At 37.3% G+C, this 20,692-nt stretch overlaps 1 protein-coding gene across 1 annotated transcript in view; it reads left to right on the top strand.

Annotated features, from left to right (window-relative positions):
• The first annotated feature begins 6,832 nt into the window (after positions 1 to 6,832).
• WDR64 (WD repeat domain 64) overlaps positions 6,833 to 20,692 on the top strand; it is a 76,257-nt gene continuing 62,397 nt past the window's right edge. The window contains exons 1-5 of the mRNA XM_010562943.1: positions 6,833 to 6,980; positions 7,685 to 7,815; positions 13,346 to 13,448; positions 13,976 to 14,079; positions 18,155 to 18,184. Coding sequence (XP_010561245.1) covers positions 6,833 to 6,980; positions 7,685 to 7,815; positions 13,346 to 13,448; positions 13,976 to 14,079; positions 18,155 to 18,184 — 516 coding nt within the window. The remainder of the gene's footprint in view (positions 6,981 to 7,684; positions 7,816 to 13,345; positions 13,449 to 13,975; positions 14,080 to 18,154; positions 18,185 to 20,692) is intronic.

Here is a 20,692-nt window from a genome sequence, read left to right as displayed (position 1 = left end):
TAATATGGAAAAAGCAAAGTGAAGAATGAAGTCAGTAGAAAAGGGAGTGAGCTTATGTAAATGTGAACTGCACAGCACTCCTTCAACACTGTTTCATGGGAGAACTTTAATTTTTACATTGCTAACATTAATGAAAAGTTTATTTGCCCAGCCCCATACCAGTCAGAGAGGAGTTCAGCTGCTCTGAACTCCAGCAGCTCTATCCTGTTTCACTTGCACACACAGCCAGGCTTAAGGGAATATTTAAAAGGATGAAATAGCAAAGGATAGGTAGCTTAGTTCATCAAAAGAAGGCAGCTTCAAGGACTGATTTTTTTTTTTTAATAGCTGGACTTGATCTGGACAAAAATCAGAGGTAGAACCAAAGTCTCTTATGTGCCAGAGCCTTTTTAAGGACAACTAAGGCTTTTTAGATCTACTGTGTTTTCTCTGGGCTATTCTGAACCGTTATTTTACCTGGGGACAATTTGTCTTCGAATGAGACTACCAGAAAAGGTGACTGGCAACCCGCTAGAGGCAAGAAAGAAGATCTATCACCTTTTGCTGGTTTGTCTTCTGCGGTAGCTTTGGGTTATTTGTTATGAGCTGTCAAATAACATGGTCAGAATTTTAAAACTTGGATAGAATTTCATAGACTTAGGATAGTTTTTGAAGTAAAGATTGAAAATTACTGATTTTTCAAATGAGCTGCCAGTCCTGTAATGAGCTTGCTGTTCTTTGCACCCGTACAGACATACATATCATTAACTTTGTACTGGTCTGAGAATTTCCAATAATTGAGACTAATATGGTTACGTAGTAAGAAGAGGAGAGCTGGGAGGTTCGACTTCTGAATAAACATTAACTCTACCGTATTCCATATCCAGTGCTTTCCACAGTATCAGTAAAGGAGACAGGAAGGAAAATGCTTTTCATTCAGTTAATGCTACTGTAGACCTACTAATGCAAGGACTTCCTGTTACTCATCAATTTAATATTGAATTTCCCTTTTAGACTTCGCTTATCTCCTAATGCAGTTCTTATCTTCTCCACTTTTGTATGTCAGTCCATTCAGTCATCACATCTTATTTTAAAATTGTACTGTACATTTTTTTGAGCTTAAACATTGAAGACAACAGAATTGGCCAGTACTGAAAGCAATAGTTCCTTTGCTGGGGTTTCCATGTATTTTCATTGTGCTATATAACATGAATTTTCTTCATGGGTGGTTGGCAAGAGAAGAAAACATAATTTTCTGTTCTTAACCTTTCCATTCTGAGGATGGATATTAATGCCTTTTAGAAACCATAACCCACTGTTATTAACTGGGAAATGAGAATATAGCCTGATATTGTACAAGCTTAGATGACACAGACTGGAAAAACTGATCAACAGGAAACACTGCATAACAAGGATTCAGCTAGAAGCAGTATATCAAATACACCATAACTCTGACGAAGATACAGTATCTGACCAACCACTGAGTACCTTGGCACATAGGGGAAATATTTTCCTGGAGAATTACTGTTGGAACTAGCAAAAAGGCATCCTCAAGCTATCCCTCCCTTTTCCAGGAACCAGTGCTGCTTTTCTCTGCCAAACTCTTTTCCTTATTCTAATCTAAAGGCATAGTCATTGCTGTTGAGCAGGAGTACCCAGAAACTTTTGTGCTTTTCCCAGTGGAAATGATAGAACTTCAAGCAGTTGGATTGCTCGTGTTAGGTAGCATATCTTGAAACACCACTTTCCCTGAAGAACTAGCTATTTCATGCAGAGACGCTTATATGCATTATTTGTTTAATACCTAATTGTTGTCTTTCCTATATGTTTAAAAAATGTTGTTCTGCTGATTTTCCCAAGTATGTGTGAAGACTATGGTGTTTATATGTTGGGTTTTTTTCAGTGATTTTGATAGTCGTGAAACGTGCCTGATTGACATCAATCTTTTAGATAGCCACAAAGAAAAACAAAATACAATTTTTCCTTTCCTTTCAACTACAGAATCTCCATGGAGCAGAGACTCCATGCACAGCAATTCAAGAAAGCCTTGACCAATGTGCCTGTCATCAGCGTTGGGTGAAGTAACAGAAAAGCTGATCTGGAGATCAATAGCTAAAGAACAATACAAAGAAATTGATCAATAGGGTCTAGTGAAAAGTGAGTTTAACAAATAGACTGAAATTCATTATTTGTCCAGAGTACCAATTTGCTTATGGTATAGCACAGCAACATGGTATCAGCATTCTTTAAAGATATTGAAAAGCTGAAGAATGTGGAAAAGAATCACAAACATTATTTTGAGGCCTGAAGGAAAGTGTTGCAGTAGGAGGCAGAGAGTTCAATCTGATTTAATTAACAAGAGAAAAAAATGGAGAAGTAATTCAGGTACAAAGGCCCCTAGTAAGAGAATATACCAACTATTACTCTAAATCAGTGAAGACATTCCAACAACTGCTAAATGGAAATGAAGCCACACAAATTCAAATAGGAGGCTTAAATTTTAACAATGTGAGCAATTAACCTTTAGAACAAACATGATGGATTGTCCATCTCCTCGTGCCTGCAGATTAAAACTTGATACCTTTCCGCAAGTTATGCTTTAGAACAAAGCTGTTGGGCTCATTATAGTGATAAATGGCTGATATTTAATGACCTGTAACACAGAGGAGGTGAAAGTAGAAGATCTCAAGGTCTCTTCTGGATTTAAACTTTATGAATTCATGGTGCCTCTTAAATTTGGGAGCAAGGACACTAATTAGGGTCAAAGGGGATATTTTGGCCTGCCTGTTCTAGTCAGATTTCCTCATCCAAAACTTAATCATCTGCTTAATAAAGCACTAACATCTGCACTGGTATAAAAACAAAAATAATCTAGGATTACGTAAGTTACCGTGGTGAGGGGAATAAAAAGAGGAACAACAACTTTTCTCATAATTTCTCCATAAGCTCAATTTTTTTTGAATGGCAGAAGATACCAGCCTCTACTCATTATCACTGATGTGCTTCTCTGAAGTACTTTAGAATTTTGTTGATCACAAAAATGTGTGATTGTGTTAATGAATGTGAATTAATGACTTCACTAACTGGAAGATCAGTGAACAAATGTAAATGCATGTTTGCTTAAGCACAGCTAATGCCATGAACAGTTTTTTTCACCTTCAATTATAGTTCAGTTATATTTATTATGCCAATAATATTCATGTAAAGGTGCAGCAGACATTGGAGTAGTGTGATAAACGGAACGGTGCCAGAATTTGTCAGCATAGTGTAGTGATACAAAAGGAACTGCATATACTACACACATAAAATGTGGACATTAATTTTTAAGGATTAGTAATACTTTAAAGGAACTAATTCAGGGTTGGAATATTGTTCCTGTTTTACAGGTAGATTTTAGCAACCTGATAAGTTTACCAAGAAAGAAGAAATGGCAGAGCCAAGACAAGAATATGGTGACTTCACAGTGGAACACACTGCCTCACATGGCAGTGTCAAAAAATGGTAAGCCTTTACAATTTGCAAAATGTTATCAAGCATGAGGGGTCAGATTCAGTAAAGGGTTGTAGGAACTGAAAGTTGATCATCTGAGGTGTAGCATAGAATCTAGAACCCTGAGCAAGGTAACTAGCTTCCATATGCAAAGAATCTGTGATAATAACATGATCCAAAGTAATTAACATATTAATCACTGATACTTACAGCCTTTTTTTTAAACTGTGACTGTTTAGTCAATAGAAGACTACTAATGACCACAGGTACAAATCATAAAACTCCTTTTTCAAGCACCTGTTTTTTCAGGAAAATGCTTCCTTCTTAAAATTCACTGCACTGAACCATGCTTTAAAGACAGCTTTTTACATCATTCCAAAGAATGAATGAAGCTTAATTCTTTAGAATATTCCAACAAGAACTGGTACTTGCCCTTTCTTCAGTAGTCACTGTCTTTCTTATTCAGGGGATAGGTTTGGATTTAATTCTCTTTCAGCTAGAGGAAAAATAAATTCACTTTTCTGCCACTCCAGTAGGATACCCTAGGGTTCCACTATTCAGTAAAGAATTTAAGATGTAGCAGGATAGAAAGATAACATAGATATAACACAGAGACTGGTGCTCTTGCAGGGCAATAATTATGTCTGATCTCAAGACATTGGGTAGCATATCAAACAATTTTGATTAGTTAGTGTCCTGGTTTCAGCTGGGATAGAGTTAATTGTCTTCCTAGTAGCTGGTAGAGTGCCATGTTTTTGCGTTAGGTATGAGAAGAATGTTGATAACACACTGATGTTTTCAGTTGTTGCCAAGTAGTGTTTAGACTAAGTCAAGGAGTTTTCAGCTTCTCATGCCCAGCCAGCAAGAAAGCTGGAGGGGCACGAGAAGTTGGGAGGGGACACAGCCAGGGCACCTGACCCAAACTGGCCAAAGGGGTATTCCATACCATGTGATGTCACATCTAGTATAGAAACTGGGGGGAGTGAGGGGATTGCTGCTTGGGGACTAACTGGGTGTTGATTGGTGGGTGGTGAGCAATTGCACTGTGCATCATTTGTATATTCCAATCCTTTTATTATTACTGTTGTCATTTTATTAGTGTTATAATTATTCGTTTCTTCTTTTCTGTTTTATTAAACTGTCCTTATCTTAACCCACGAGTTTGACTTCTTTTTCCCGATTTTCTCCCCCATCCCACTGGGTGCAGGGGAAGTGAGTGAGTGGCTGCGTGGTGCTTAGTTGCTGGCTGGGGTTACTGGCTGGGGTTAAACCACGACAGTTAGTGAGTGCTGTGGGCTGCCAGTTTCAAAAGAAAGTGGTAGCTGCAATTCTGCTTTCTGAATAGCCCCATCCTGCTTTTGTTTAAGTATGCCCCGAGGAAAAAAACCAGAAATGTCCTTGTGGTACCTTGCTATAGGAGTATTCTGACTTTAAGGAGTTAAATGCAGGCCCTTTTCAAAACGGTAACCATTTAAGACACATAGCTGAGCTTTGGGTGGGCACATGTTAAGAGCCATACTTAATCTCTGGGCTTATTAGTTGTATGTTAGGAGAAAGAAAGAAACAGTAACTTGACTGGAAGTTCAGTAAGGCAAGTAAAGGGAGTTTTTGAATGGTTGTAAGAGCTTGAGGGAGAGGCAATTGGACAGCTGAAGATAACTAAACCTCCACCAGTCCATCATTGGATTTCTTGCAATCTCAATCATAATGATTTATGCAATTAAAAAAAGGTTTCTGCAGGGTAATTGGGTTTCTACGTTGGACGTTTGTCATGGTTTAACCCCAGCCAGCAACTAAGCACCACACAGCCACTCGCTCGCTTCCCCTCAACCCAGTGGGATGGGGGAGAGAATCAAGGAAAAAAAAAAGTAAAACCTATGGGTTGAGATAAAGACAGTTTAATAGGACAAAAAGGAAGAAAATAATAATGATAATAATAACAATAAAAAAGACAATAATAAAGAATTGGAATATACAAAACAAGTGATGCAATTGCTTACCACTCGCTGATTGCTGCCCAGTTAGTTCCTGAGCAGCGATCCACTCCACTGGCCAACTCCCCTCAGTTTATATACTAGACGTGACGTCAGATGGTATGGAATACCCCTTTGGCCAGTTTGGGTCAGCTGCCCTGGCTGTGTCCTCTCCCAACTTCTTGTGCCCCTCCAGCCTTCTTGCTGGCTGGGCATGAGAAGCTGAAAAATCCTTGACTTAGTCTAAACACTACTTGGCAACAACTGAAAACATCAGTGTGTTATCAACATTCTTCTCATACTATAATCCAAACCATAACACTATACCAGCTACTAGAAAGAAAATTAACTCTATCCCAGCCAAAACCAGGACAAAGTTCTAGTTCACTGACTAGGGATTTTGAATACAATAAAGAGGACAATAAGACATATATTCAAGAAATGGAGAGAGATTTACTAAGGAAGCAAACATTCAATGTTACTTCCAAGAACATACTGTGAAAAGGTGCTTTTCTAGTTCTTTTTGGATTGAATTGGATGTCTTTGCCCTCTTTGTACTAAGTGAATAATTATTAATAACATCCCTGGTAAAATGCTCTTATTGATACTGTAAAACCAGGCATCCCCACCTAGATTGAGATCCCTGGCCAAGCCTTGCAGCAGTAGCACTTGCTACAATATCATTGGGCTGGTCTCAGTTCTCCTGTCACAGAGCAAATATAAACAGAGAATTGGCTCCATCATTCTTCACCAAATGATATGTGGATCCAAGGGAATCCACAACGTAGCTGTTCCTAACTGTGTTAGCTGGTGTGCAGCCTTTGGCAGAAAACTTGAAAATAATACAATGCTTAAGAAGATAATAGAGATAACTGGTATAATCTTCCTTCCTCCTCATTCAGTACAAAAGTCTGAAAGATATGATAAACTTGCAACAGCTAGTCTCAAAGGTGTATTCTTACTGGAGAATGTGATCTCATATTGCTAAAGCAGTGCCAGCTGTAGCAGAATTGAACCATGATGAAATCCTTGTCTGGCTCTGGAAGTGAGAAAGTTCATGCCTGTTCAGCCACCAATTGCATAAGGTATCATGAAATAATCTCACATGCCAGGTTATTAGTGATCCTGGTTCGTGACCTAGGGCTGCTCAGCAAGTAGGATTCTGTGATGTAATGAGGGGTTATGACATCAACAATTCACTACTATGTTTGCCAGCTTGAGATGCTAAGCCAGAGTCACCTCTTTTTTATTATGTAGTGCTTGGTATACCTGTCATGCAGCTGCATCTCATATGAACCCATGTGGGAGTTTAAGATTTAAGGAGCAAAACAAGGCTTGGACCAGCGTGTAAGAAGAGATCTCCCTCTTACCTTGTCCTCTGTTAATAAAGGATGTCTGAAAAGGATTGTGATAAGGAGAGTTGCTCTGCTCTTGAACTACTGGATTTCAAGAATGCTTTGAAGCAGTTCCAGAAACTAGTTGAAAAAATGGTAACCCAGAAGACAAAGGAGAGATTAGGCTTGTATATTAAAGATGATGGTAAGAGATACTCTTTCTGATGGAAAAGTGTAATTTTCATATGGAGAGAAGGTGTCATAGAGACAAGACTATAAGAAAGACCTCAAATTAATGTTCAAACTGTGATTCTTGATTTTTACAAGAAATAGGCAGATTATGCTATGAGAATGCTTTTTTCCTGTTGACTTCTGGTCAAGACATAATGCTATGGTGATTGCTCACAAAATATAATTGATGGAGTTGCCACATATACAAGTTAGCACAATGCGATGTTTCTAGTGATCTGTAAAAGCACAAACCCAATGAATTATGTAAATCTAGTTGCTTAATTGTACCTAATGTGGGCAGTTTTGCTTTTCTCAATGTAAGTGGCTATGGTTGCATGAAAGGATAAAGTTTATCCTAGACACCATTCAGGTTCAAATCAACAAACCAGAATCATGGTATGAAAGTAAGGGAAGAAAGAAAAGGAGAGAATTTTTCACCTATTATTTTATCTATCTGTTTCCTGTCATGCACTGCAAATCAGGTAGTTTTGAAAAGACTGAACATTAAGACTAAATTTTATTTTATTTTTTTTTTAAATTTAGTGAATACAGTGTGAGGAGCTAGAACTTGCATGCTATTGATATTGAAGGAGAAATAAAACAGGAGATAGGGGGGATAAGGAAGGAAGCTGTAGCTTGCCAGTTTTTAACTCTGTGGATATTGTCCCTCCCATACAGATGAGATAGACTATGATAAGTTCTATACAACCACACAGACACTTTTTGGTGCAGAAGTCAAGGATCATAATATTAAGACCTTTTTCAGGAAGATTAGCAACAACCTTGATGCAAGGACAGAATGGTGTGAGGTAAGGATTTGTAAAGCTTTATTAAATATAAACAACTAATTAGAATCTTAAAAGGTAACAGTATTTAGCTGTTGATTATGTGTTGTGCTTGAGTCTGTTGTTCATGAGCTCCATGGCATACTGGGGCCTCTCATGTTGTTATTTATCCTGGCCACTATTCATTTCCTAAAAAAAAAAAAAAATATTTGAAAAAGAGATATGCCTTTGAAGCTATAAAATTAGACAAAATGCATTGTTTTGGTTGATCTAGACAAAAACTAAATTGAAGAACTGGCTTAGAGTAACTTACTTGTTGCTGTTATCCTATTCAAGGAGTTATTTTTAATTTTAACAAGTTGAGAAAGAAAGAGGCTCCATGTTTAGTTTGATAGTAAACAGTTTAGAAACTTGCATGTGTCCATTTCTTGATTAAATGCAAGTTTCCAGGGAAGACGTTTGAAGATAGGAGGCTAAAATCTGTCTTTGGAATTTCTTTTGTGAAATTTGAGTGATGATGTCCTTTCTGGTATATGCCTTGGGAGCTGAAGGAGTCTGTAATATTGTAAAAATGTAGCTCTTTCTAGCTTGTGTTATTCTGTGCCCTATGCTATTATAATTTTAGTTTAAGTAAGAAAAATCCTATGTTCCTAGTGCCAAAGCCTGGAATGTGAAGCTTGAGCATCAGCAGATCAGTATTTAGTGTAAGTGGAAGTTGTAAATATGAAAATAACCCCTAGAGGCATCCCTAACCTATTTCACTAGAGTGAGGACTAGTTCTTTCAGGCCATCTTATCAGTGAAAGATTAAGTATGGAAGACCTTTGCTGAGCCCTGCCTTTCCGCCCTTTTTCATGTGGGTAAACAGGTGGGTATTTTGCAAATGGCAGCGTTGTCTCTACAAGCTTTTTGCTAAGAGGTTCCCTGTATTGGATTTTCTGCTGACTATCTCTGGCTAATTTCAGACTTCTAAATAAATCATGCAAAACAGCTTAACACATGAGAGAATCCATGCTGCTAATTCTAGCAGATTCTTAAGAGCAAGATTTGCTGATACTGTGCTGGTTACAAAATCAGTCCAGTAATTTCAGCAAGCAGGACTATTTTTTATTCCAAATATGTATGATTTTTCTTATTCCACTCTTTCAAACTGTGAGACGTATCTGTCTTTATAAAGGCATGCTATTGGAGGTCTGATAAGGGAGGTTAATTGGAAAGAATTAAATAAAGCCTGGTTAGGTTACATTTTTATTTGTAGGTGAACTACTTTTCTTTCCTACACCTATCTATCTGTTTGGCACATCAGCTGAACTTGCAAATCAAAATTCTTATTAAACATTAATTATGTGCCACTGGTTTACATGAGTTGAGGAAGTTGGCCCCTGCTGTCTCTGAACCAAGATCCTTGAGCCTGTTATGCAGATGCACGTGAATACATGTTAAAGCATGACCTAAATAAATAAAAACATTTTTCCTGCTTGTTTTGTGAAAGAGCACTGATTTGTCTACCAGAACTGCTTATCCTCAAACAAAGTTTGATATACTAGATTCCTGACCAGGCAGGAGGATCTGGAGCATGGATCCTGTGTACGTCCAGGTCTTCTCCTGAACTACTTCACTGATATGCATTGGCCTCAGGCTTCTTGACAAAATGCAAAATGTCTTATGACTACAGTATGCAATATGTGCTCTGAGGATAAGTCTATCTTTAGCTAAACCATCAGAAATGCTTCCTCTCCTTCCTCTTCCCCTTTTCACAGAGATGAATCTGGCCTTTACTTTAAATGTGAAGCATTAGAGGTATGGCAGCATTTTCGTAGAGAGTTTTTTAACCAGTGAATTTTGTATGTATTATTTGAGTCTGTAGATGGGCGAGATCCATATAATCCATTTTTCTGTCTCTAATGGTGGTAAATACCAAATCTTTGTAAAAAGCATGTAAAAATGAGGTAACTATGAAATAGTAGATCTGGTTTACCCCTCCTAGCTTCTGGCTGCACATAGCTTAAGGATTTTCTGTGCCAGAGTTGCAACTGCACTCTGTGTTTAGTATCCCATGATGGACTTTTAATCTATCCATTTGTAAATTCTGAACCCACCTAAAAAGGATACTTCCATATTATCCACAATTTTACACATTTTGTGGAAAACTACTTTGTCTTATTTCTTTTAAACAAGGTGCTCTTTTTCTGCATGTGTTATGAGAAATTATGAACACTTGGCTCTAGGAAAGTATCTTTTATTAAGGTATTTCCCATGGACAGCATTTCAAGCAACTGTTCTATAAAAATGACTGGTTTTTACATTGTTAGAGCCAGTCTGTGTCAAGAGCATCCATCATCATATGTTACTAAAAGATTTTGTTTGGTTTTTACCTGAAGACCCAATTGTGCAGATGGGACATAACTTCCAGCACACAGTAACTTTCCTATGATAGCATAGGTAGCATTGCATATATGGCAAGTCCTTGCTGGACTTAAAGCCATAAGGCAAGGTATTACCAAGTGGCATGAACTATAAATTCATTAGCATGTTTTCATTTTATGTTACACTGGAACATCACGTTATTATCTGAACCTTGAAGATACCTAACACCTATTCTTTACATGTTATCAACAATTGCTATCAAGTAATTTCCTAATATCATCCTAAAACCAGTGTGTTCGGTCCTTTCAATTTAGTAAGGTTCTCTAAGGGAACATTTCTGGTTAATACTTCTCTTAACATTGTTTTTACTTACAATGTTAAATTACTCACAAACTTTGCTTATGTCAGGCATTAAAGATTTTCTTCAAGGAGTGCCTGCAGGAAATCTGTGAAATAGCTGTAGAGGACATCAAACATCATGTAACCATCTTCTAGTGAATTTGCCAATAAGCCCTCTTTAACAGATAGAACTTTAGGCCACATCCAATTCCTCTGTTATTAAATTCACCTTGTGAGAGGTAAATTTGAAATCTTTTATCTTTGTATGTCTCCTACTACTTACAAGCCATCTATTCTTCCCTCCTTCCTCTTTCAACATGAGAGGATACTTAAAGTTGAAGTCCTGGCTTTGCTGAGCATTTCTTCAAAACTTTCTAAAAATAGGGGGGGCGGAAAGACATTTCTGGATTTGCTGGCACATGATATATGAGCCAAGCTCTTGAAATGGCCAGCTGCCATCAGACATGCAGAAGTACTGCATGATTAGAGCACTACTCAAATTCTTGTACTATCCAAAATTCTCTACATCATTTCAAACTTTTTACTGCTCTTTGTATGGGATTGGAAAGAGGTAACATAATCTCTTGTATAGGTGTGGCAGTAATTACACAAGCAAGCACAGCATGTGGTCTAATAAAAGAGGTGAAGCCCCTTTAGTTTCCTTATGAAATCTGTGTGGGATTTGCCTGGGATAAAATTCCTCAGAACTCTTTCTGTGAGCATTCCTCAAATTTTACCAAGTGTGAGCTGACTGATGACAGCCTTTTAAAATTGCCCTGTGTGTAAACTTTCTTGAAAAAAGAGGAGTGTAGTATTTAATGAATCTTCAGCATCTCACAGCTTGCATTTCATATAGAAGGTGGATATCAGTGAGACTATATTGAGTGCTGTAGGGAGTAAAATAGAAATATTTGTTATTTCTCTGTTCAAAAGAATCCTGATTAAAGTGTTAATGTGGGTTTTTTTATTTATTTTCTCTTGTGGGGAGCAATATTTAACATAAAGTAACTGGAAAGTCATCCATGATGGAAGTGGTAATTCAGTTATGAAATAGACAAAGATCAGACTATTTGAATCAGCTTCAATCAGACATTGATTTCTTCACCTTGACACGGCCTTATCCAGCACAGTTTGAAATATAATACTGCACTGAAAAGCTGCAGTGAGTTTTTTGCTTTTTTGTTTTCTTTCTGTTTAGTGGGAAAACTGATGGTGATATATATTACAAGCTATCTATACATTATGGAACATAAAGCTAAGCTCCTTTCAGGAGATTTGTTTTATGGGTAGATTTGTTTTATGGGTAGTCTGGGTACAGAGAAAGAGATGAAAACTAAAATAAGAAAACTGCTGAATCCTGGAATGCTCCAGATTTAGCTTACACTGAAACAGACTAATTGTTGCATTGATAATTTGATTGTTGTCTAAGCCCAATTTACATCAACCATAACTTCAGCATCAGCTTTTGATCTGCCATAATTGTGGTAAACATCCAATCTGTAATGATTGGATCAAACCAGATATTTCCAGGCTTATTTGAATGAGTTCTAATAAAATAAAATGGGATTGGTTTGTATCCGACATATGACGTGGTGGTGGTCTTTTTTAATTTTGTTTCTCTGACAAACTCTAGAGTTTCAAAATGGTTCAGGTAATCCTGGAGAGTTACTAATGTCAGGAATGAAGCCAGTGTTCTTTGTCCTTCTAACAATGCCACAGGCTTATAAGTGCAGCTGTACCACAGCTCTAAAGTCTCCTTATCTCTTTTTCACCTCTTGATATTCAGAGATGTACATATTTACTTACTGGTGAGAATCATAGACCCTTTTTTTCTTCCACCCATATCTGTAGCTTTTCCTCTTTTTTTATTTTTTTTATTTTTAAGTTGACTCCATTTAACACTTCATCAGCCCAAGTCCCGCTTGCTTTTCTCATCCTCCTTAGCCTTTTCTTTCCTTTTAAGTGAAACTTTTATTTTTCTTTTTCATCTCTGTCCTTCTGAGTTCCCCTGCTGCTTTTGGCACTGCTGAGCATGTCCTCGATCTTGAAAGTCAAGGAAGGGGGATACACATCACTTTGTTCCTTTGATATTTCTCTTTTATCATCTTTGTCTTTCTCTCCCCCACCCCCCTTTCCCAGAACTCTACCCTGACCCTTTGTTCCTCTCTTCCTCCTCTCACAGATCTAATTTTCTCAAATTTACCTCTCCATATCTGCCTCTCTTTAGCTTGACAAAATCTTCCAAATATATTTCCATAACCTTGTGTGAGTGTTCCTATTTCTTTATCTTCCTGATGTTTCTCTTTTTCAACTACCTCCATGTTGAAGGGTTTCCTAAGTTTCCAGCTGTCTCCACAACAGTATACCCGTCTCAAAGGACACTTTTTTATTATAAAAAAAAATTAAAGTAATTTTAAATCTTCTCTTTAGTTAAATTAGGACCTACCCGTAGTCATTTACTGGCTTCAATATTTAAAAGACCTATCCTGGACAGTCTAACAGCTATCATTTATCAATGACTTGGGAAACTGACCTCTGCATCTCTTTCCCAAATGTAGCTGGCACTTTGAAAGCTCTGTGTTTTTAGTGGCAAACATCTGAAAGATGTGTAAATTGCATTTTGCTTCATCTTTTATGCTCTTTGTCAACCTCTGGTAGACATTATGGGGTGGGGCTTGTTGGGATCTCCTATCTCCATGTTGGAGTCAGCAGAAGCCATTTATGCAGCTGTAAGTGATTTCTAAGATGCCCTTTCTTTGGGCAGTGTTCTGCCTGCTGGGTAGAAGCAAAAGATCAGATGTATTATTTTGTTATAAATTGCTTGTTTTGTTCTATTTTGTTTTGTTTAGATTTTTGGCTATTTCATAGGAGAAAGTGATGCCATGTCTTCCCAGATGAAAGAAGAAAACATGGTTTTCCTTGTATCTGAAAAACAGCAGATTACTCATGCAGGTGACATACTTCATCTTGTATCTAAAACTAATTTTTTTTTTTAAGGCTGTGTGTTGCACACTTTATTGAAAGTGCAATGATAAGATCACATGTCTGCTTATTATTCATGCTGCTTCTTCTTCTTCTTATGTATTCCAGAATACGTGTTTTTTCACTAAACTCATTACATCTGAACGTAACACTACTGCCTTGCCCAGTTCTCCATTTTCCTAAATTATTTTTAAATTATGAATTTGTCTGACTCAGACTATTTATTTATGTCTGTATGTCTATAGTTATTCTTTGCCTTTCTGTATTTTTTAAATAGCGTAGAAAGAACTAGCACATCCATAATGCATTAACGATATTTAAAAATGCAACATGATTATTTAAATCAAGTATTGGATAATCTATGATCTAATGCACTATTGCCTTGGAGTTGGTACCAATATGCATTTCAGGAAGAGAAAATGTTCTTTATATTATGGTTCTATTTGTTTAGATATTCTATGTCTGTAAGATGAAAAGTAATATTTTGTCATTGACAGTTGTCAAGAGACAAGATGTGATTAAGGGTATAGTGAAGGTGCCTCATCTGGATTTCACAATAACATCCTCTCAGAAAGGAGTGCTAACTATTTTTAACAATCAGGTAATTCTGACTCAAACAAACTCTTTTATTATTCCGTTAGGCAGTATATATGGGAACTGAGTGAACTGTGATCTAGCATGCAAACTTACCCATAAAAAAAAGCTAGATATCTTTTTTATTACAGTTAACTTTTTCTATATTTTTTAAGTACATTAGGAAATATACATTGTTATTTTCAATTATAAACCTACTGAACAGTCCACAGAAGTTGATAGAAAGTAGAAAAAGACATTCTTAGCAGAATTTAGTTTAATAGAAAATAATCTGTGTTTCTTTTTAGAAAAAGTTTCCCTGAATACAAAATATGCTATTGGAATTAACTTTTGCATAAACAGTGGAAACCAGAGAATTAAGTATTTTCTAAAGCTACTGAGAATATCTAGAATGGACAGAAACGTTTATCAGTTGTTTGCAAAGAAGAGTTATTTAATACAGCAACATCTAGAACCTTGAAAGTCTTGAATTTTCTGACAGTCTGTATGACACTGCTTCACTTGACAGTTACTCCCCTTATAAGCAAATTGTAAGGAGATCTGTACCATTTTAAGTAGAAGTTCAGTCTCAAGACGCTGTTAAAGTAGAATTTGTAAATGAGTCTCCCAGATAATTATATTACTGTTTAGAGGTATGCACTTCCAGATGCTGTGAGGTACATCACACATCTATGCTCATTGGCACTTTACATTTGTACAATTTTAATACAACCAGTTGATTAAAAATTGTTTCAGACAATGCAATAAAGCTTTAAAGCAGCACTAATGCTTTCTAGGGGTTTTAGCTAATTAGTGCATAATGCTTATGACAGGAGCTCGTAAAGCAAGAAAGGATTCCTGTGGATGATTAAACAACAAAGCAGTACTGCAGTTTTGGTAAATACTGAAATAATTTATTTGAAAGCCTAGTTCTCTGTCCTCCAGAGCATTATCCCTCTTACGCACCTACGAAAAATAATTTCACAAAGTATAATGTTAAAAATAGCTCTCTTCCCCACCCCCTAGCTCCCCATACGGTTTTCGAGTTGAATTGCTACCTCCTCATAGACTGGACTGATGTCACTCTGACATCAGTGACTGCATTGTGAATGATTTTACACCCAGCTGCTTAACACAGTGAATTAGGGACCTCAAATCCCACTTATAAAACTGTATGTTCTGAAAATGACTAAGGCATTGCAACAGCAGTTTACTCATGATCTCTGTCTCAGCTAATCTGAGCAAATGAGTTTTGACTTCATTAGAATTGCTCTGATATATCTTGATGCAAGCAAGAGAAAACTCTAGTTCTTTAGCATTGCAGTCATTTGAGTCCTATTGCTAGAATATGACTTCACATCACACAGACAAATATGGAGTTAGCATCTTTTGCATCAATCTTCTTCTCTCAAAGACCAAGGATTTAAAGAGACCTGGCCTTGAAATCTCAGCTAGTGAGTTGTTTTGTCTACTGTGGCTTTGCAGCATATTGGTAAGGGAATATCAAGATGCTTGCCCTGAAAATGCTGCTTGGTGGGACTTGTGCTCTGGATGGAGAGGCCAAAATATGAGTTCATGAGCAGTGCATTAACAAATAGACAGAGGCTTGTTTTTGCATAATTGTTGCATTTTTAAGATTATTAAACATATGGTGTTCTTGGGATGCACATGTATCCCACAGAAGTCAGTGTGTTCCATGTACATGAATGAATAATATTTGGTCACATATAATTACTGAATCTAATATAATACAGATTTTAACTGTGCTGCTTCTGGGGCATTTGACTAGTAAGAAACATACATGTGGAGGAAGAGACAGGGCCATATTCTGTTCATTCACCCTGGTGTAAATTGATGTCCAGTGCAACCAAGCTTTCCTCAAGATCAGCTTAGTATTATTCTCTTTGCTCTTTGGAAAGCAAATATAACTTGACGATTTCCTTAATGGTTGTCTTATATCCTTGGAGTCAGTTGACAATCTAACGAGTTTTTATTTGATACTGGGTAGAAACTGAGAATAGTTAAAAACTTTAAAAAACCCCTAATTTACAAATAAGAATAGGAACAATAAAGAAGTTACAAACCATATAACTGCTTGTTGATTTACAGTTAAATAAGAATTAATCAGATTTTTTATCAGCAAATAATTAGTGTCAGTCATGTTAGATGGCATTAAGAATACTTAATTTAGTCTGTATACATCAGGATAGCTTTCAAGATCATCTCCTATTTCACCAGTGACAGTCTTCTGTCATCTGCTATGTAAATTGCTAGTGAATCTAATTATTGACTAAAAGAGGGCTTGGAGACTTTTGTTAACCCTGGTTGCTGTGATAAGAAATCCCATGATCTCTTACATATCTACAGCTATGGGAAACTGAAGTGAAGGCAAAGAAATACTCATTTGTAGACCAGCCAGGTCTTGGCACTGGTGAGGCCGCACCTCAAATACTGTGTTCAGTTTTGGGCCCCTCACTATAGGAAAGACATTGAGGTGCTGGAGCGTGTCCAGAGAAGGGCAACAAAGCCGGTGAAGGGTCTAGAGAGCAAGTCTTATGAGGAGCAGCTGAGTGAACTGGGGTTGTTTAGTCTGGAGAAAAGGAGGCTGAGGGGAGACCTTATCGCTCTCTACAACTACCTGAAAGGAGGTTGTAGTGAGGTAGGTGCTGGTCTCTTCTCGTAAGTAACAAGTGATAGGACAAGAGGAAATGGCCTCAAGTTGCACCAGGGGAGGTTTAGATTGGATATTAGGAAAAATTTCTTCACTGAAAGGTTATCAAGCACTGGAACAGGCTGCCCAGGGAAGTGGTTGAGTAACCATCCCTGGAGGTATTTAAAAGATATGTAGCTGTGGCACTTAGGGACACGGCTTAGTGGTGGACTTGGCAGTGCTAGGTTAATGGTTGGAATCAATGATCTTAAAGGTCTTTTCCAACCTAAATGATACTATGATTCTATCTGAGGGATAAGCATTGCTTTCTGCAACAAATGTGGACCTAATATGCTTCAACACCTGTATGCATTTCTGCATTATCAACCATTTCCTGTTTACTCTAGAACATGAGACACTTACTTACCCTTCTCAGGTTCTCAGGCATGGATGCTGCCTTGATCAGCACAGAAGACCTGTAGGAGTAGGCAGCCTTAAGGAAAATTCTCTGTGCACGCTCTATTTAATGTTACTGTACATAAAGCCAAATCTGATAACAGTGCATGGATATTAAACTCTGCTCAAAGACGGTCCATGATGACACTGGGCATCACACTTCTATGGGAAGAAAGACTTTGATCCTAGCTTCTTGGTTTATGAAATGTGGAATTGCTGGGATGGGAATGAGGCACCACTGCTTAATTACTGATGAGGGGCAGGGGCAAGAGGAGGTGAAAAAGCATCTGTGGGTGTTTCAGAAGGCAGAAGGTTGAAACGGCTTTTGAAAAGTGAATAATAGTTTTGTTAAAGGACAAAAAAGGTAACCCTGTCTGTACTGGATGATGGTGACAGGTATGCCTACCACCCTGTGACTTTAAACACTTCAGGTTTTGAGTCACATGCTACACTGTCCACCAATAGTTAAATTTGCTGAAGGATGCTGTACCAATATGTGCATTCCTATTTGCAGCCTAAAGTGCTACCTCTACCTGGTATTTGGCTGGCACTAGTTGACATGTCATCTGGGCCAGCATTAGCTTGGTTTTCTGTATGACACATCCTGCCTTTTACAGGAGTTGAAACTGTTCTAGCTGTGAAGGACCATTAGAAGCACAATTCCATCAGTACAGCTGATCTGTACTCCACTATAAAAAATGGTATTTTTTACTTATTTTGCTCACTCCAACATCTCAATTTAAAAAAAAAAAAAACCCACCAACAAACAAACCATGAAAAAACTGTGAGAGAAAGAGAGGTTTTAAGTTCCTGACTGTACATAGGGGAACAGACACTAGGTACGTTAAAGATCTTTCTCAGAAGATCTTAACTGCAAACTTTCTGTTGGTTATTATTATTCTGTTCTGCCTGTGATACAGGAGAGCTGATTGTGTTCAGACTTTTAATTTAATTGCTAACTTGTTATTGTGACAACATTTTTTTTTTTTTTTTTCAGATGAGGGTTCTGGCAACCACCAGTGTTGAAGTAAGTTCATTGTCCTCCTTCTGTTAAAACATTTTAATTAAAAATCAGTAGGTACTAAAGTGAAATAATTAGAAATAGTTAGAAATAATTAGAAATAATTAGAAGGAAATAAATTGGAAAGAAAACATTATTCTAATGCTACTTCCAACCTTGAGAGTTCTGCATAATTTGTCATAGGGTGCCATAGGTCAAACAAGTTCAGTTTATTCTTTTCAGTTATAGAAACAATTGAGTAACTTGATTTCTTTCCTCTGATAAAAAGAAACCTCAGATAAATGCTGCTTTTTCTACCAAATTGTCCTTCACCTATTACCTTTCCAGACTTTTTTCTTCTAAGATCCAACATTTCAATTGTCACTGTAAAATTTAAATAAGAAAAATAAGTTCGTTAGTGAAAAACAGTTCTACATCTTGCTAGGTAGATTGGTTGGCCACACAATATATACTTTAAAACCTCATTTTTACCCTGGGAGTATTCACTGCACATTTTAGGCAATGAGCTTCCTTCAGATGACATGCAGACAAGAGAACTGTCATCAGCCTTAACAAAGTGACATGACCCCTTGCCCTAAAAGTCTGTGTAGGTATCTTGTGCCAAGGAGCAGTGCATTTTGTTGATTATCTCTCACATATTATGGATGTTCTAAAATGCAGTGGAAGTACTCCAGAACACAGGCCCTACTACTCCAACTCAGAAAACAGCTCTGGGCCTGGGTTGCATTTAATTTGTTGCTAGGACTCATCTGACCTGAGGAATCAATGCAGAGAGGCAAATTGTGAGAAACATTCTTGGGACCTATCGACTTCTGGAAACTTTGACTAGAATCAGTTTAGAGCTTCTCCTACAGCTGTGTTATAAGAGTGAATTTTAGTAGTTTGTTCCTGCTTTGAATGTAGGAACAACTTCCCCAGTCCAAATATGCAAAGGTAGAATCAGAACAATGTTTGGTGCTTGTCCTTGGAGGTGCCAAGGGGAAGAAGCTAGAAGAAGCTGGAGCGCCAGCCTGATGCTGCAGTGGGCAGCATGTGGCCACAGGGTCCTTTTCCTCTCTGAGCACTAAGCACTAATCTTAGAATGATTCCTCAGTGGATGTGGAGGTCTTTTTGCTGTGACAGTAGGATGCTACTTGGCAGCCATGGCAGAATTAGGCACTGTTGAAGGACATCTCTGCCTTAAAAAGTGTGAAAGGAGGATATGTTTAACATAATGGTATCTTGCAGTATTATGGTGTAATACCATAATTGTTAGGATTGTGATTTCAAACAAATAAACAAATCTAATACCAAAACTGGTAGTTTTAGTATCCGTTGTTTATTATCTGTGAGCACCCACTTCTGTTCAGCTCTGCACCAGATCTACTGTGTCTGTTGTTACATGCCACTCTCCCATCCTTTCCCAGTTGAAATATTTCCACTTTTTCAGCCTTCCCTAGGGAAAGGAAGTAGGTTAGAAATAGTTTGGATTCCCTGCCTTTGGGATGGAGGATCATTGCTGCTGGGGATTGCTGGATCGGTTGGGATCATTACTGCTGAGTATGGCAGTCTCTACCATAGGGTGTAAAGTCTTCGAGGGGGAAAATCTTTGGCTTCCCAGGGACATTTAATTGACTGGAGAGCTGATGGTTAGTGAAAAGAGAAACCCATGCCTGCGATGCTATGAAATCCTTCTGGCTCTGTGTCTGACAGATTTTATGGTATTTGGTGATGTTGTGTTACTTCTGTTCTTGTGGTTATATTCACTTTTTTGGCATCAGAATTGTAAAATTTTCGGGTTTTCTAGTTAAAAATGATCCTCTTCTGCTTTGTGCTCTGCCTTAAGGAATAGGCAATCTTCTCTAACATTCTTATTTAAGTGTTTGCATAGTTCTGTCCTTAGCCAATTTACATTCTTCTCATCCTTCCTCTAACTACTGCACAGAAAATAGAATTAAAATGGCTATTACTGGACTTGAGGTTCCTGAACTTTTTGATGGTTGTTAAAAGATTTCTGTGTTTGCAGAACATAATATTTTAAGCTATTTTGTTCTTAAAATTTAAATTATATATCCTAATCCCAAATTGCATTGAAATAAAATTCTGGAATTTTTTGAGACAATACATTCCACTTTCCAGACAGTCGAAATGTATGATGCTATTAAATTTATTAACTTGGGGATTCTTTGAGAGATATATCTCTAGAATTGCGTCACAGTTTTTCTGTTGTAAAGCATGCTTATTAAAACTGAATCTTTGCATTTTAATAGCTTTTATCTAAACACTTATTAAAAATCAAAGGACAATATCTTATGTGAGTGTAAATCATCACCCACCATTTGCTTATTAAAGATATGGTGAACTATATTAGTTGAAGACCTCAGCACCAAATGGTTATAATGTACAACTATGAATAATACCTTATGATTAATTTCTGAATAGCTAAACAGAGAAAGCTGCCTTTGCCTTGCAGGGCTTACATGTCTCTTTTTTGGATCTGCAGTCCATTCTTTTCTCACTACAATTATTACGCCA

This window comes from Haliaeetus leucocephalus, unplaced genomic scaffold, assembly GCF_000737465.1.
Source record: "Haliaeetus leucocephalus isolate CR32 unplaced genomic scaffold, Haliaeetus_leucocephalus-4.0 Scaffold162, whole genome shotgun sequence".
Lineage (NCBI taxonomy): Eukaryota > Metazoa > Chordata > Aves > Accipitriformes > Accipitridae > Haliaeetus > Haliaeetus leucocephalus.
The sequence above is the reverse complement of the archived record's forward strand: the minus strand, read 5'-3'. Positions and strand labels throughout refer to the sequence as shown.